This window comes from Penicillium cinerascens (assembly GCF_028974065.1).
Source record: "Penicillium cinerascens strain IBT 15544 chromosome Unknown scaffold_4_segment0_segment1, whole genome shotgun sequence".
NCBI lineage: Eukaryota > Fungi > Ascomycota > Eurotiomycetes > Eurotiales > Aspergillaceae > Penicillium > Penicillium cinerascens.
The window spans coordinates 2,066,189-2,083,808 of NW_026695298.1; the positions used below are offsets into that span (position 1 = coordinate 2,066,189).

Genomic DNA, 17,620 nt, shown 5'->3' on the forward strand with positions numbered 1-17,620 from the left:
ATTTTTTAGACCCGTGCCTTGACTGGCTTCCATTCCCTTTCCATATACCCCTTCTCTCCATCATGGTCCGTCTGAGGGAGATCCCAAGGACGGCCACCTTCGCCTGGTCTCCTGGGGCTGCATCGCCATTGATCGCCACCGGAACACGCGCAGGTGCCGTCGACGTCGATTTCTCCAACAAGACATGTCTTGAACTGTGGGATTTGGGCTTGGATCGCCAGGACGCTAGTGAGGAGCTACAGCCTATAGCTAAGCTTGACACCGACTCTGGGTAGGATACCGATCACGAACCTCCATGATGACCGATCGTACTGACGGATGTGCTTAGCTTCAATGACTTGGCTTGGACCGAGTATGATGATACGAAACGTGGTGTTATTGCTGGTGGTTTGGAGAATGGCTCGTTGGATCTGTGGAACGCCGATAAGCTGCTTGCCAACTCCAGGTGCGCGGGATTCCACCTCTGCAATATCACCAGGTTCAATGGCTGATTGATTTTAGTGATTCGTTGATCTCGAGAACCTCGAAGCACTCCGGCGCTATCAAGTCCCTCCAATTCAACCCCAAACACTCCAACCTCCTGGCAACTGGAGGTGCGAAGGGCGAGCTCTACATTTCAGACCTGAACAATATCGAGAATCCTTTCCGATTGGGAACCAATGCGGCTCGCACAGATGATATTGAATGCTTGGACTGGAACAAGAAGGTTGCTCACATTCTGGTAACCGGTAGCAGTGCCGGCTTCGTGACCGTTTGGGATGTCAAGACTAAGAAGGAGAGCCTGACCCTCAACAACATGGGCCGCAAAGCTGTCAGCGCAGTTGCCTGGGACCCCGAGAAGGTAGGATATCATATGAACAACTGGTCGTAACACATTGCTGATAACTTGTGAATAGCCCACCAAGCTGGTCACCGCTACTCCCCTCGAGTCGGACCCCATGATCTATGTCTGGGACTTGCGAAACTCGCACGCTCCGGAGCGGGTAAGCTGAACCATTTCTATCTTGATATGGCGTGCGGAGAAACTGACATGTTTCAATATAGACTCTCAAGGGCCATGAATCCGGAGTGCTCTCGCTTGCATGGTGCGAGCACGACCCCGATCTCCTGCTGTCCTCCGGTAAAGACAACCGCAATATTTGCTGGAACCCGCAAATCGGTACCCCCTATGGCGAATTCCCCGTTGTCACCAACTGGACTTTCCAGACTCGCTGGAACCCGCACAACCCCAACTTCTTCGCTACCGCATCGTTCGACGGAAAGATCTCGGTCCAGACCCTCCAAAACACCAAGACCGACGATGCGCAGGCCATTGCCGACCAGAACCAGTCCCTTGACGGTGAGGACTTCTTCGCTAAGGCCCAGACACAACCCCAAGTCTCCAAGTTCTCCCTCCCGAAGCCTCCACGCTGGCTCGAGCGTCCCTGCGGTGCCTCTTTCGGCTTTGGTGGTCGCGTTGTCTCCTTTGGTGCCTCTGAGAAGGACTCTCGCTCATCGAAAGTCAAAATTACACCCTTCGAAGTTGATGCGAGCGTTGGCAATGCTACCGAGAACTTTGAGAATGCTCTGAAGGAAGGTGACCTCCGCAGCCTTTGTGAGACTCGGGCGGCTAGCGCTTCCAGCGAGGAAGAGAAGGCTGAGTGGAAGGTCATGCAAGCTCTGCTTTCTGACAACCCCCGCAAGGGCCTGGTGGAGTACCTTGGCTTCCAGGACTCGGCTGATGAGGCCGCTGACAGCTTATCGAAGCTTGGTTTGGACAAGAAGGATGACGAGGAGACCAGCGAGTCGACCGAGAAGCCCAAGTCAAATGCCAAAAAGCACAAGCGCCTGCAATCCATGTTCGATGCAAACCCCGACAGTGACAATTTCCTGTCCGAGCTGGCTGCGTCGAAGGGTGCTCAGACCAACAATCCTTTCCAGATCTTCAACGGTTCGGAAAGTGAGGCGGAGCAGAAGATCACCCGGGCTTTGCTTCTCGGAGAGTTTGAGAAGGCCCTCGACGTGGCTCTGCAGGAGGACCGCTTATCTGATGCTTTCATGATCGCCATCTGTGGTGGTCAGAAGTGCATCGAGAAGGCACAGGAGTATTACTTCTCCAAGCAGGCTGGTGGACCCAACTACATGCGACTGCTCGCCTCCATCGTGGGCAAAAACCTTTGGGATGTGGTGCACAACGCCGACCTTTCGAACTGGAAGGAGGTGATGGCTGCACTGTGCACTTTTGCCGACGAGAAGGAATTCCCTGACCTCTGTGATGCTCTCGGTGACCGCCTCGAGGAGCAGGTTCGCAACACTAATGATAAGGCCGCTCGGAAGGATGCCTCATTCTGCTTCTTGGCTGGCTCCAAGCTTGAGAAGGTGGTGGCTATCTGGGTTGAGGAGCTGCGCGAGAATGAGCAACGAGGAATCGATACCGATGCGGACAACTCGACCTTTTCCATCCATGTTCGTGCTTTGCAGGGCCTGATCGAGAAGGTTACTATCTTCCGCCAAGTCACGAAGTTCCAGGATACGGAACGCACCAAGGATTCGGACTGGCGCCTCGGCACCTTGTACGAGAAGTATATTGAGTATGCCGACGTTGTGGCCACCCACGGCCGCCTTCAAGTTGCGCAGAAGTACCTTGATCTTGTGCCTGAGAAGCATCCCGAGGCTGAGGTGGCTCGCAACCGCATCAAGTTCGCCATGAGACAGGCTCCTCAGAAGGCGCAGGCCGCGGCCACCGCAAGGACTGGCGGCTTCAAGCCTCTCCCCACTCAGCCCAGCCTTTACCAGCCGCAGCAAACCTTCACCCCGGCAGCTCCTGCGGTTCCTGCGCCAAGCGCCTACGCATCTCCCACCCATGCTGTTGCTCCCCAACCGCCTGTGAACCCGTATGGTCCCCCGGCTGCCGCGCCCTCTCAGCCCCCCAACCCTTACGCCTCGATTGCCGCTGGTGGTGCTGGCTACCAGCCCAATGCCGGATACCAACCGACTCAAACCATGAGGCAACCGGCCTACGGTCCATCGACTCCGTTTGGTGGACCGGCCGCACCCGGTGGTGTACCTCCTCCTCCGCGTGCCGGCACCCAATCGCCGGCCACCAATATAACCACTTATACCACTGCCACTGGTCTTCCTGCGTGGAACGATCTTCCCGAGGGCTTCGCCAAGGCTCCCACATCGCGCCGTAGCACCCCTGCCGCTACCGCGGCCATCAGCTCTCCGTTCCCTAACCAGTCACCTCCCCTGGCCCAAGGCCCTCCGCCTCCAGGACCGCCTCAGCGGGCACCGTCTGTTCCTCCCCCTCCTAAGGCTGGAACTCTTCCCCCGCGCGTGACATCGCCCTTGACATCGAGCATGGCCCCTGGACCGTCCCCACCGCCGCCTGTCAACCCGTACGCCTCCCTTCCCCAGTCCCCGCCAATGGCGTCGGGTATGGCTCCTCCTACGGCTTCAATCCCCAGGGGCCCATCGCCGTACAATGCCCCGCCCAGCATGCCTCCGCCCACCAACCGGTACGCGCCTAACCCAGCTGCTCAGGCTTCAAGCCCGCAAATGCAAACTCGCGCCCCGGTGGCACCTCCTCCTCAGGGTGCTCCGTCGCCGTATGCCCGTCAACAAGCAAGTCAGCCACCAGCGGCCAACCCATATGCGCCTGGCCCCGGTGCTGCCGTTCAGCCCCCTCCCATGGCCGCCCAAGTCCCGCCTCCGCCCCAGGGGCCTCCGCAACAGGGATCTCGTCCGCCCACGGCGCAGTCTCAGCGGGCACCTCCCCCCTCAACCCCCAAGTACCGTGAGTTGCCTTTGTTTCCATGGCCAAATAAATAGAATCGCTGACATATCCTAGCACCCGGTGACCGCTCTCACATCCCTGCCAATGCCATGCCGATCTTCGAGATCCTCTCAACTGATATGGAGCGGGTCAAGGGTCGGGCCCCGAGCTCCTTCAAGGCCCAGGTTGATGATGCCGAGCGCCGCTTGAGCATCCTCTTTGACCACCTCAACAACGAGGACCTACTCAAGCCCAACACCATCGAGGACATGACCAACCTGTCCCGTGCAATTCAAAACCGCGACTATGAGACGGCCCGCAATATCCACGTTGACATCATGACCAACCGACTTGACGAGTGTGGTAACTGGATGGTGAGTTCTTTTGTCCGTTACTCTGTTAACATCAATACTGACTCTTCTGGTAACAGGTGGGTGTCAAGCGTCTGATTAGCATGAGCAAAGCTACTCCGTGAAGCTCTTCAATCAGCTAGGACTCCATGCTTCGATGGTGCTTGATAGCTTGGATCGGGCTGAAGATTGATTGAGGCCCCAAAATAACGTCCTAGATCTTGGTTCTTCTTGTCCATTTTACTATTAATGCCTGCGTATTTCATTTTCTGCGTTCTCCCCCTGGGAGTCTAGTCTGATCAATTACTGTCATGAGAAAAGAAAATTTTCCAATGTTTCATAAAACGGATACCCGGACTTGGATGGGTTAGAATGTCAGATAGACGTCATATGAAATGAACTAGTAGATTGATCATGTTTAATGCAATTTACCTTGTAGACCCGGATCCCCTGCGGGATAACTTTGGAACCTCACCGAGTGAGTCAAGTAGTGTTGGAAGCCGTTCGCCCTCTAACGGTAAAGCCGACCCTCAAACATTTCCTCCTCTCGTCTCTGGGATTATTACTTACCGGCCTCTCGGCCCTCAGACCCGCTTCTGAATTTAAAACAAACTTATGCCTTTCGCTCGCCCAACTGAATTCACATGGGAGCTGTATCACAAACGCAAAATCTATTCAAACTGGGGATATGCCATCCATCGCACTACATATTCACCTCAATCCGACGCCCACTTTTCCACAGCTGTCAAAATCTGGAGGCCTGCCTCAAAAAATCATTTTTCGGAGAATGCGCCTCTGCAAATAAGACCTCGCCCGGAGTAGATCCCACGATTTACAACGAAATCTGGGCCCGGCATAGTCCAGCCGTTATGGAAGACTCGTCGCAGTTTGACAGGGCATTGATTGATTCGATCCGCGATCATTTCGAGGCCTGGGTGGATGCGCAAGGCCAGCGTGATCGCTTCAATAAATACCGAGTGTGTATAGCCATTGATGAGGAATGCCTTCAGACGCTGCTAGGGGCATCGGAGGATGCCCTAGAGCAGGAGACTGAGTACTATGAGGACGAAACAGTGCGGTATGTCAAGGTCACCGAAGCATGGCCGATTATTGACGAATATGATACCTTTCCGGGATAGATGAAATGTTGGACCCGGGTGCTCTGGGACCTATGGACGATGATGGGCGGTCGTGCCGAGATGAGTATGTCCTGGGAGAAAATCGATGGTTTTCGCCCGGTGGTTTATTGCGGATGATACTGCAATTGCTGAACAAAAACAAAACCCGAGCTTCCATGCTAGTAGCATATACTGTTCCCTCAATTGAGGATCTCTCTAACAAAAAGAAACGAAAAACGAGAAGTACTTGGCTCTTTGGATATCGATATAGGCAGAAGCCAAACTTAACTACGCAGTCCTATATCGATGAATTGCTCGAGGCGGCTTCTGAAACTCGACCTTCGGAGGCTGTTTCAGCGGGCACGGCAAGTAAGTTGTCCTTGTTATACGCGACCTTTTGATGTTGGTTCTAAACAATGAAAATTGACTTCCTCTTCCTGTCTCTGTCATTGATGGAGAACCGAACAGCTTTCTTCATAAGGATTTGGTATTTTAAACCTGAAACAGATGTCTTGGTATCAAAGTCAACCTTTATATACAAACAATTTACAGGAGCTAATAATTCACTAGGTGTACAAAAGTATCACCGCACACCACCAAGTCTGCCACCTCGACTAGCAGGGAAATTCCTGGCACTCAACAAGGCACCTTTGACACCGCGAATCTCCGCCTTGAAGCTGGCGATGGCGTCGTCTTCAGACTTGCGCACACCGGTCGAGCTGCTACCGTTGCTTGCATTGTTACTGTACAGACCGTACGAAGGCGTCGAGATAGTATGCCTGGGCGAAGAGTAAATCAGTCCGTCAAGGTAGTGGTGAAGATCGGTGATACAGGCTCGTGCCGAGTCGTCGAGGTCACTCGAATCTTTCTCAAAATTGTTAATCTCCTTGAGCTGAGATTGGATCGAATCCAGGCGGCTTATATGGTTGTTCACTGCTTCCACCGGCCCCTGAAGAGAAACTTTCTCATCTTCTGCCTCCATGGTGGTAGATGGAGCGACGTCGGGTGTTGTCTGAGTGCCAATATCCCGGTGGAAGAGCTCTGTCGGGTCGGAGAAGACTGAGTCACCGTCTTCGTTGGTCTCTTCGTCCTCTTCGTTGGACGCGGTCTTACGCGCAGTCAGGTGCGCCGGGATGACGGAGACATTTTCTTCTAGCTTCTCATTCAGCTTCTTCAAGTTCTCTTGCGCTGTGCTGGCCAGATCGTGCCGTGCGCTGGTGAGGGTTGCAATCATCGGCTTCACCAAGTACTCGCTCGCGCCGTATATTGTGACGCCGAGACCTGCGGCGCCATATATTGTATACAGGACATTCTGCATAGTTACCAGCGGGGGTGGCTTGGCGGGCTGGAAGAGGAATTCAGGGTAGGTGATGATCGGAGGCACATCGCGCGGTGCTGCGGAAGAGGCGGTGGCGGCAGTTGTCGAGCGCGGCTGAGACATGGTGTTGGATGGCGACGAAGAAGTGACTGAAGAGGGAGGAGTGTCTTCGGACCGGTTGGAGGGCAATGAGGAGGCTGATGGTGTTTCAGGGCCCTTATCCTCGGTTGCAATCGTGCTGCTGCTGGTCGCCTCAGGGTTTCGGGAGACGCCGAGTAGTTGTTGGATCTCGTCGGGGTTCAGACCTTTAGACTCAAGGAAAGAAACCTTGCGATCTGTTGGGGCATCACGGATGGATTCGTCTTCGAGGAACCTAGAGGCCTGCTCGACCAGGTCTTGCCTTGAAGTGGACGCGGGCGCATCATCGGAGCTTAGCGACGAGGCCAAGGGCGACTGCTCGGTTGGCGCCGATCGTGACCGTTGCCATGAGGGGATAGAGGGTGGCTTGGATGAAGGATCTGACATGGTGCTTGTGTCTGGCCCTGTACAGTCCCAGGACAAGAGCGAGAGATGGGGAGAAAGAAGAAGGAACTTCCCCGGACTTTGGGTGGTACTGGGTCCATGTGAGCCGACCTCGGCTGTTGCACCGACTCGGGTTGTCCCGATCATTCATCATTCACCAACGTCCACCAACGATCACTAGACTGAAAAGTATCTAACAGGGATAATTGAAATTATGTCATTTATCGCTTTCTCTTGATCTATTAAAGATTAATGTTAGCCTAGGATGGCCCTTGATTATGAAGTGATACTCCAGGATGAGCACCTATCGGCCATTGGATCGCGATAGCATAGATCAGGTAGTAGTTTTCCCTGTACAATTAAACAAGCCACTCCAGCTCTCAATGATAGTCTCCGGTCTATAGTAATGCTTGAATCCTTGGATACTTGAGTGCACAAGTGTCCATTATCAGCGCCACGAGGGTATACAGCCACCGCCCGGCAGAATGGGATGGTTACTTCATTTGTTCGTTCGGCGCCAGCGACAGAACTCTTGGACGTTGAAACTTTTGCGAAAAAGTACTGGTGAGTCTTCCCCCCGATTGGTTCTCAGATGCGACCCCCTGTATCGTTTTGTTGCCATGCATACAACCTGTACCCTATATCTCCCCGTATCCCAAAGCCCGGGAGCACAACAGCCAGGAGAGCACACCCAGATCCTATGTAACCCGGCGCGCTTTGTTCGCACAGGTTACGAACATACAATGTGGCACCTGAAACATGCTGGTCCTATCCTCTTCCCGTTTGCAATTTGCACCGCTTTGAAGCCCTGGTTACCGCGATTGGACCCCCGAAGGAGCTGGGAACTCTTTCCCCTCTACTGCTCTTCCGCGCCCCTCGCACTGGCAAGCAGCTGAGTCTGTACTGCCACACACTTGCTCATTGACCTTCAAATTCACCCCGCCTGGTTCCTCCCCCGGACTTCGAGTGCACTTCCCATCCTTACTCCAACCCACTATCCTCGCATCATTATCATCGCCATGATAGAATTACGTCGTTCTCGTCGATCACGAGCATCTCATGAAGAGCCCCAAGAGCCAGAAACTAATATGGTCACCAGATCCAAGAGGCGCACTCGTATTACTGCTGCTCCGGCCTCGTTGACTGTTTCCCGTTCCCCATCTCACTCGCCTGGAAATCCCGGTAGAAGTCTTCGCCTCACGGTAAAGATGCCCGCTGGTAAATTGCGGGAAGCTACCGGCGGCCGCCCTGGCCGGCGCTCGGTCAATGTCTTCCAAGAGAACCCCATCGTCTCGGGGCCACGAGCTAGTCGGAACAGAAAGAAGATTGTCGAGGTTCCCTCCAGTGACGATGACGATATTGAAGATCAAGAAGAAGACGAAGTCGAAGATGAAGATGCTCCCGGTGAAGAGGATGAAGACGCCGATGCTGATGGAGACGTGGATATGGATGACGCCCCACCACAACCGCCTGCAAGACGGAACAACAAAGCGGCAGCACCAGCCCGTACTAAAAATGTCAAGAGCGTCGAAGCCATGGAAATGGAGCTAGAAGACGAGGAAGAAGACGAAGAAGAAGAAGAAGACGAGGAGGAAGAGGAAGAGGACGACAATGTCTCGGGAACCGACTCCGATGCCGAGGGCGAGCTCGATGATATGGACGAGAGCGCCGTTCCGGATGTCAACGTCGACGATCTGGATGAAGAGGACGAAGAAGACGACCTGGACGACGAGCTTGACAGCGATGCGCTTGCAATTGATGGTGGCAAGCAGACCAAGCGTCAACGAGGGAACCTCGGCGACGATTTCCTCCAGCTTCCTATGGGTAAGTAGATCCAGCTGTCAGCTGCCAAATTAAACAAGATGCTGACGAGTGGAATAGAGCCCCAAGTCAAGAAACACCTGACGGCTGAGGAACGTGCCATGCGACGAGCTGAAATGGCTCGGCGACGAAAGAATTTGAGTGAAAAGCGAAACGAGGAAGAAAAGGTAAATTAACAACGACCCTGTGGCAGCTTGACATCACACACATTTTTTGCTGCGCAACCCATTGAAGAACTCCACATCTGACCCTGTATAGATGGATACAATCAATCGTCTGCTCAAAAAACAACCCCCGAAGCGGCGTGGCCGAGGTGCCGCCATCGCTGCGGATGCCACCGACACGACCCCCGGTGACCAAGAGAACCTTGAGCCTGAGAAAGCCGATCCACTCATGGTCCGATGGATCAGCGGCACAAACGGCTGCAAGGTCGGCGTGCCTGAGGAATGGCTCGGCACCCCAGCTGGCCGTGTGTTTGGCGCTCCTCCCGCAGCTCCAAGTGGCAAGATGGTGGAGGAAGTTTAAAAGCATACTGCAATGATGTTGTTGTGGTTAGAGGCGCTTTGGGTAACTATCTTGGGCTGGGAATGGACTGGATCATATCTGAGGATCGGCTGGTTTTGTCGGCTTCTCCTGTATTAAAGCATGGCGTTGAATTTGTGCTTTTCTTCGCTCAGAGAGCAAAATTTACATTTCAGGCATAGTAAAAGTGCTGCGGTATTTCATCCGTCTGTTGTACATGGTCCAATACGCTCCTGTGACCTTTAGGAAACCCAGGTAGGTCGTCTGGTATGACTAGACCTGCTCGGAGCTCCGCCGTATGCCAAACGGGATGCAATTGAAGCTCGGCAGCCATTCCATGGAATTCTGCGCCTGCGCAGCATTGATTGATCTAGATTGCCTCACTTGGGGGGGTCTGAAATGCGTTCAAGTCCTGAATATGTGGGGTTTGTCCCGTTGTGGACTATATTTCAGGTCCCAGATGAAGCTTTCGCTTCACATCCGACTTTCCTCCCAACAAGAATGCGCCATGTTTCCGCATTTCCAAGTGGCAGCCCTTTAGCGTTGTTGCCCCTTCTCGGCTTCTGGCTTCGCATCACTTGGCGAAGCACCACCAGCGGGGAAGTCGGTGCTCCTATTGGATGAGACAACAGGAGGATAAGGCTGACTATCCGGTGCTTTCTCGGCTGCAAGCTGCTGGAAGGTCGGTTGGAAGGTGTAGTAGCCTGCGGAGAAAAAATGACGTTAGAACCAAAGCAGTCAATCGCAAGCGGGGGAAGAGTGAACAGTACCAGTGAATACACCGACGCCGATAGCCATCACGACTGGAAAGAAATTGCGACTCATTTTCGCAGGTTCAAGAGAAGAGCGCTGGAGGTCGAAGTGACGGAAGAATTAAAGTGGGCTCGAAGATGCGGAGCGTTATCGCTGATTAGCGGCGCGTCGCCAAATTGTTCGCTTATCGAACGCGTCTGTCAACCACGACACGTCGAGGCCAACACAACGGCTCTGCAGTCGCTGCTGGTTGTAGGATCTTTTGTCTGTATTCTTCTCTCGACACGATTCGATGACTTCCTAGAGACATGGGCGAGCCCCGCCAAGGATGTCAATGGAACCATGGCGGAAACGGGGGTTTGTCCCGGACTCCGATGAGGAGGACGAATTCGACTCTCTAGAAGCCCGACTTGCCCCTGCCGGCGAAGTGGACGAAGCAAACGATGTGATCGACCTCGAATACATCCCTCTCCCTCCGTCGATTTCGAGACCCATAGCCGAGGAAGCTGTGAATGAGTATCCCGACATCAACAATGACTACGGTTCGACAACGCTCTCGGACATTGGAGATTCCAGTGGTGTCTCCGACAAAGACAAAAATGGACATGGCATGGACTCTACAGTTGGCGATGATCAATGCAACAATCCGAGTACAGAGGCTGTACCGGCCGCCATTGAAACAAAGAATCGCTCAGCAAGCCCTTCCCTGGGAGAACAAACACCAAAACCACGGCCAGGACGCAGAACATATGGGAAACGGGCATCACCAAGACGAACACCGAGCTCTCTTGCCAAGGAACCCCAAAGCACAACAAAAGATCCGGATGACAAGATATGGGATATTCCTAGTTCGCCGATAGAAATCGCCAGGCTTGGAAGGAGATCACGAAGCCACGAGTCCACGCCAAAATCTCCTACACCCAAACAGCCTTCACAATCTAAAGTTACTATACGGCCCCATACAAAGGAATCGCGAAATCAGCCAGAGCTCATCGATACGTTCTTGTCCCGAAGTTCTTCGCCCGATGAGTTGAATGTGGTTACAGAGCCCCCAGGACCAACAAAGCGCACCGAGGATGTCAACACCCAAGATAATCCACAGCAAGAAGGCTCGGAAGACGATTCTCCATTATCATCGCCTCCGTCATCCCTTCATTCTCCTCCTGGAGATGATCCAGGGGTGCCGGAAAGAGTCCCAATAATGAAGCCACAAGGAGATATCGATGAGAGCCTGACGAATCTCGATGTTCCGCCAGAACTTCTACAGCAATTATCTCAACCAGCGCGAAGGTCATTCCGGGAGCGCAATGCAATCCAGCTGCACCCCTATGCCCTCGAACTCGCCAAGTATCAACGACTAATGAGGGAAAGAGGCATGAAGCCCATTCGACCGCCTGCAGAGGCACAACAGCATTATGCCCCAGAAACCACGGACGAAAGCCAGGAGCAAGATGCTTTCAACCCTGATGCACCTCTCTCCAGTCCACCGCCAGAAGAGTTTCTAAGGCCTGAACGACAAAGAGAACGGGACTCGACTGGGCAAGAAATTCGACATCGTGACCAGCGGGGCTCTCTGTCCCAACGAACGCAGTCGCACAAACGACGCAAGAGATCACACTTGGTGGTTTCGCCAAATCACAAGGGTAGCTCGAATGCTCGTACCAGACCTCAAGTGGTGATTCAGAATACTACGCCGCCGAATGGCCGCGTGGATCTTTCTCTTTTCGATGTTCCGTCCAGTCCGCCGGATTCGTCTGCTTCAAGGACTCCTCGTGCTTCGGATGTCTTCCGCTTTCCTCCAGGATTCACACCACCGCCGACTAAATCTAACGGCGATTATTCAAAGACAGCAACGCCGGGGTTAGATGAACCTACCACAGAAGAACAATCTGGCTTGGTCATCGATTCCGATGAGTCGGCAGATTCCGATGCCTCGCAAAGCTCTGCAGAACCTGATGAAAACAGTGAAGATAGTATAAATCGGCTTATGCAGCGACGTATTCGAGGCGTTCTTCCTGCTTCTTGGGTTCGTATCGATGCAGAGCAGAGACTCAAGCAACAGAAGGCCGCTCAACAAAATCGGCATGCTGCCCAGCGAGCAGATGGTAAAGGGATTGCCAAGAAGATTGTCCGGAAACCAGGACAGTCAAATCTTCAGCAAGGTCTGATCGACCTCGGAGATTCCGATGAGAGTAATGAAGAGAATCAACCTCCATTTGCCCACAATATCGAGGAGGACGCCGAACAGCGGGCAGCTACGCCCATGGGATTCGACCGAGATGGAGACATACTTGAGGACAATCGAATCGACTACATGCTTCCGACAGTTCCCCACGCACCCCGCGAGAAACGGAAGAACTTGAAACGTGTCCATTCGAAAGAAGATCCCCGTCAGATGGAGAGACGGTTGAAGAAAGCTCGCTTAAAACGACAAACCAGGCTCACGGATGCTTCATATGGAGGACACCGAACGAAAAAGAAACGTACAGCGTCAGTCCCAAGATTGGGAATTTTGGATGCCCCCGATGTGGCATCCAAACCCCGCAAAAAACAGCCTCAATTCCTCAGAATCGCGGCCAGGGGAGCTCGTTCACGCCGGGATGGAGGGAGGCAAAGTCCAACGCGCAAGTTCTTGCAATTAGGATCGAAAGACGATACTGCAGATGCGAATGAATCTCTGCGAAACTGGAGAAAAGGAGCAATCAAACAGACCAAAATTGCTCGTCCTCAATCCAAGCCTCGTAAAAGCCAGTCAGTTGCTAAACCTTCGGCTGTTCGACAGGCTGCACCAGCTACTCGGAATTCTCGAATTTCTAATCACTTTGCTGCCACAGAACCAGTTCAGGTTCCTGATGATGACAATTTGCCTTTGCCAGATCATCCCTCAACTGGTGATGATTATGTGCCCGCAGCTCCACCGGACAGAAGCCCGGACGCAGAGCGCTCCGCGCAAGCAGAGAGACAAGGCCATCAATGGATCGTTCGTCGGAACGTTGCAATATCATCTTTGCAGCGAAACACTCTTCGTCCTGCTGCGACCAGCCTGGCAGGGCCTAATCAAATCCAGGCTGCGAGCCGAGCCGTATTCGGTCGCTCTCTGACTTTGCTTAATCGCGACTTCCAAAGACAGGCATCCCAAGCCTTGAAGCCAAGTCTGACTCTTGATCGGTACATTTCAGACACTGGATCCGCGGGTCCTCCCATTCATACTCCTTCATCAACTGCTGCTGCTCCAGGGAATCCGGCCAGCAAAGCTCCGAATACCGAATATCGTCAAAGTCGTGTCCGCTTGAAGAAACGCCAACCCAACCATATCAACCTTGACGCAGATGAGTTCGTTCAAAATCAAGAAATCATTGCAGCGGTCTCCGACGACTCGGATTCGCTCCCTGCAATTAACGCAGCGCCGGCGCGGCCTTCATCTTTCAGTTTTGGCGGACTGTTCAATTGGCAACGCTCATACTCAGTCGATTTTGGGGTAGCGCCATTACGTGACGGAACATTCTTCCATGAATCTACATTCATTGGAAGTGGCGAGTTATCTCGCTCGCTGCATATTTCAAAGCGGGATCTGGACCAAGAGGCTGGCTTCTCTTCAATCCCCATCAGAGACCGGACTTTGCAATGCGGTGCCTGGAACGAGAAAGTCTCTTCAGAAATGGGATGTTTGTTCGATATGATTGTCGATAGCGTTGAAAAAAGCGCTACCGCTGCTCCAGAGACGAGGACTGACCTGACTTCTGCGTCGCTCGCATATCGATCCTTGATCAACTATGTGACGGAGCACTTGACATTCATCGACCCTGTCGACCGGACAGGCTTTGTCAGTCGTGTAACGGGGCTGCTTTTCCGACTTAGGGATCCGCTGGCGGCTTTCATCACCAACGGCGACTACAACAAATATGGCCTCGTGAGGTTTGCATACTACAATCTTGTGTTTGCAAATCAGATCCGTCAGATCGCTTCCCACAGCCTTGTCAGCTCTGCCCTGGCCGATGATGCTTTAGAGCTCGTCAAGACATCTGCCAAGGATACCCTTGCATTGGTCCTCGGTGAAGCTGGGATAGCTGAATTGCATCGATTGTTTGAAGAAACCAAGAAAGAGGAGCGACGTGAAATAGGGATTCGCGAAGAATTTCCTTCGGCGGAAGCTTACGTCGTCGTTCAGCAACTCCTGCACAGCTCAGATGCATTCATTGGCATTCTGGACGACATCCAGCTCGAGACTTGCACCAAGGGCATCGTTCGCAACCAGAAAGATGTTGTCAACCTGGAGACAGCATGGCGTTGCTTGTTCACTCCATTACCGCTTCATGAGATCGATCATCATGGTATTGCGCGTCGTGAATTCCGGTTCAAGGCGACACACGACAATTGGGATCTTGTTAAAAGGCTTCTGTCTCCTGCGTTAGACAATTACGACACCAATTCTGCGGTGCAGCCTATTTCATATAATGCCTACTGTCGAACGCTTTTTCAACGATGTCATCGTCTGATCAATATGTGGGGCTGGAGGGAATGCAGGCCAGTCCTCGACACACTATACGACTTCTTCGCACAAAAGACCTTTTACAACTTAAAACTCGAGGAAAGCCGCGGTTCGCCTGCCTTCCTCGATGAGCTTGATCAGAACCCTTCTTTGGACGCCCGAGCTGGTGAGCCATGCTTCCATACACTGCTCAAAATTATAGCGAGCGGCCTTCGCTTCTTGTCTAAGCGGTACGACAACAAAAAGATTCGAAACTTCGCCTGGCGTCTGCTACCCAACCACGGCCGTGTATATCCAAAAGAGAAGCCTCTTCGTCACGAAGACCTGGATGCGCTGAGAAACCACCACGATCTCCTTTGCACCCTGTACTGGGCTGTTCCTGACGGATGCCGGCCGAGATTGGAGACTATCCGCAATCTTGTCCATCCAGCCAGCTCTCATCGTGAAACGTGCAGCATCAACATCCGGTCCTGGGCAAGGCTTGTTCGGTTTAAGCTCTCAACTAAGGAGGATCTAGCGGGGCTGGATCCGTTCGCCGACTGGCACAGTTATTTCATGACCGAGCTTCGGCTACAGCACGGACTTGCCCGCAAGGAAATCGAGACGCAAAGCAAAGGCGATGAACGGGTTTCCCAGCAGCTTGTCGAAAGTGCCATTTCCCAGAACCAGCGGCAAATCGAAAGTTTGTTGAGCATGGCACTTGGCGGGATGCAGACTGCTGTTGAGCTGGCGCCATCCATGGACCATGCGTACCGGCTGATCTCCAAGACTCCTTTCGATTCCATTATGGGTTTGTTTAACCCGAAACTCGCGCGTGTGAATGTTGTCGTGGCGCAAGCTCTGCAAGTAATTGTGGCCTACTCTCAGAAAGACAGTGTTGCTTCTTCCCTGCCTCCTGCGCCAGCAGGCCCCGGGGTTGCAGCAAGCGCCGACGAGGATAGTCAAGAGTTCGGCTTTGGTGATTGCGACTGGGCTGATATCGATGCGGCGCTGGTTCAGCAAAATCCTCCTCCGCGGGAAACCATCGAGCATGTACAGAAAGCCCTTCATCCAGTTGTGTCCCGCCTAATTTCCAACTGCTTTGGCGCGGATCATTGCCCGGAGGATGCCATTCTAAAGAGCGCCCTTGAGTGCTGGACATCTGTCGCCCAGGTCCTTGTTCGCAACGGACTTAAACACTGGGACAACTACCTCAGTCAATTCGGCGACGAGTCTTGGACGAGACTTCGAAACACGCTACAAACTAGAAAGTTTGCACCGCAATTTGTCGCTCTCTGCATCGAAAAGGACGGACATATTCTGACCGACTGTCGAATCATGGCCATGAGCATATGGATTTCATCTCTGGTTGAACGATCCTCAATGCTCAAATTCCAACACCGTCTCACCGAAGCGCTTATGAATGGAAGCCCTCATGATCCGCTGCTCCAAAATCTTCCTTTCACGAAGGACAAAAAGAGTGAGCGGTACACAATTACACTGGAAGAGCTTAGCCAGCGTCGGTTGTCACTTATCTCAAGTGTGCTGTCAAACATGCGCGAACATGTCCTTCACTTGGAAGAGTCCGAGAGTCGGGATCTGAACGTTACGAAGCACGATTATTCCGATTTACTTCAGCGAATGATGGCATCCATGAAAGACAATTACCGAGAGCTTGGTAATGGAGCTGCCGAGTCTGCCCAGGGTGCTTATGTCGACTTTGTCCATCGAATTATCAGGTTCCTTCAAGAGCTCACAAGTGACATCCGGCCTGTCGACCCCTTCTTCACGGACCCAGCGCTGTTCCCTCTGCCGTGCACAGACCCGGGGTATATTGTTGCAAAGTTGAAGCGATACGAACCGAAGCTCTTTTTGAACAAGGAGGTTAACGCTCTGACTGGGTTCATCCAAGGCATTGCCGAGAGGGCACTTGTCGGGGGCGAACAAAGCCATCTGGCCCACCAGTTGTACATGGCGATGAAAGACACATATGAAGCCGGGCGACCCGACAAGCCCACGCTTCGAGCTGTTCTCCTGCAATGTGTGTTCCCTGCATACCTTGAACTATCATTCAGCAGCTCTGCTGCGTGGCTTTTGAGTCGTCCTGTCATCCTGAGCATCTCATTTGTGTTCAAGGACTTGCTGTTCAAGCTCGACGCCACAGACCCAGCTTGTGTCTCTTCTTTGTTGAGGATTTTCGAAGCGGTTCTCCAGTCATCCTATCGTGCGCTTCGGCCACTTTCCAACAGACTGACTAGGTTCAAGGACCCTACCGTTCTAGCCATGACCGCCGCTTTCATCGAGATGATATCTGCTTCTCTTCTTGTGGTAGACTACATCGACCGTGTCACTGAATCTGCCGATGGACTCGTCTTCTACGTCCAATGGTTCCGAGACTTTGCCGTGGCTGTGACCTCATATTTGACGAATTCCGCTGCAAGTACAGGGTCCGATGAATTCTCACCACCCAAGCTCCAATCGAATACCTCGACGACGGAGATGCCCCAGCAACTGGCCGCAGCTCGCCGCCAGGCATTCGATGACCACCAGTCCTATCTTCGAAACTGGTCCTTCCATGGTGGGAAATACTACTACACCCGACCCGGTCACGACTCCAAGGAAATCATGCCTGAAGCCGATATTGCAGCACTGGTGGAGAATGAATCTGTAGCAAGAAAAGTCCTTGAGAACGCTACTGCAGAAATGACGGAGAGTGTGGAACGGTTAGGGTTGCTCCCACCTTATGAGGGGGCGAGTATTGAGTCTCATGGAGGAATCGGGGATGAGTCTACTTTGTCTTCTATACACGGTTGTCTGCGAGAGCAGTGAAGACCTTGAATTTTCAATTTTGCATTTATATAGCACTGGCGTCGGAAGGTTATGATTATGGTTAGGGAAGATACCAAAAGGTTGCATTATACTCCAAGTCTGTTTACTTCCCGCCCTTTGAAGAGTGCAAAATCGCACCAAATTCAATCTCTCTGGTATTTTATG

General features: G+C 52.9%; 6 protein-coding genes across 6 annotated transcripts; 4 read left to right on the forward strand and 2 right to left on the reverse strand.

The window, feature by feature from the left end:
- Nucleotides 1–62: 62 nt before the first annotated feature.
- sec31 (putative protein transport protein (SEC31)) lies at nt 63–4,229 on the forward strand (the record flags this gene model as incomplete). Its single annotated transcript, XM_058456931.1, has 7 exons — nt 63–271; nt 329–445; nt 502–841; nt 897–983; nt 1,045–3,775; nt 3,830–4,128; nt 4,185–4,229. 7 exons carry the CDS (start codon nt 63–65, stop codon nt 4,227–4,229), a joined length of 3,828 nt encoding a protein of 1,275 aa, XP_058303830.1.
- A 744-nt stretch (nt 4,230–4,973) lies between these two features.
- On the forward strand, nt 4,974–5,243 carry N7498_009876 (uncharacterized protein; the record flags this gene model as incomplete). The annotated part of the gene is made up of 1 exon (XM_058456932.1): nt 4,974–5,243. The coding sequence occupies one exon, from the start codon at nt 4,974–4,976 to the stop codon at nt 5,241–5,243; it is 270 nt and encodes an 89-aa protein (XP_058303831.1).
- A 562-nt stretch (nt 5,244–5,805) lies between these two features.
- N7498_009877 (peroxisomal membrane protein PEX14) lies at nt 5,806–7,065 on the reverse strand (the record flags this gene model as incomplete). Its single annotated transcript, XM_058456933.1, has 1 exon — nt 5,806–7,065. The coding sequence occupies one exon, from the start codon at nt 7,063–7,065 to the stop codon at nt 5,806–5,808; it is 1,260 nt and encodes a 419-aa protein (XP_058303832.1).
- Nucleotides 7,066–8,150: 1,085 nt separating this feature from the next.
- Nucleotides 8,151–9,408, forward strand: N7498_009878 (PAPA-1-like domain-containing protein; the record flags this gene model as incomplete). The annotated part of the gene is made up of 3 exons (XM_058456934.1): nt 8,151–8,886; nt 8,944–9,050; nt 9,142–9,408. The coding sequence occupies 3 exons, from the start codon at nt 8,151–8,153 to the stop codon at nt 9,406–9,408; spliced, it is 1,110 nt and encodes a 369-aa protein (XP_058303833.1).
- Nucleotides 9,409–9,942: 534 nt separating this feature from the next.
- Nucleotides 9,943–10,230, reverse strand: N7498_009879 (uncharacterized protein; the record flags this gene model as incomplete). The annotated part of the gene is made up of 2 exons (XM_058456935.1): nt 9,943–10,109; nt 10,176–10,230. 2 exons carry the CDS (start codon nt 10,228–10,230, stop codon nt 9,943–9,945), a joined length of 222 nt encoding a protein of 73 aa, XP_058303834.1.
- A 256-nt stretch (nt 10,231–10,486) lies between these two features.
- N7498_009880 (uncharacterized protein) lies at nt 10,487–17,455 on the forward strand (the record flags this gene model as incomplete). The annotated part of the gene is made up of 1 exon (XM_058456936.1): nt 10,487–17,455. The coding sequence occupies one exon, from the start codon at nt 10,487–10,489 to the stop codon at nt 17,453–17,455; it is 6,969 nt and encodes a 2,322-aa protein (XP_058303835.1).
- Between the last annotated feature and the right edge of the window lie 165 nt (nt 17,456–17,620).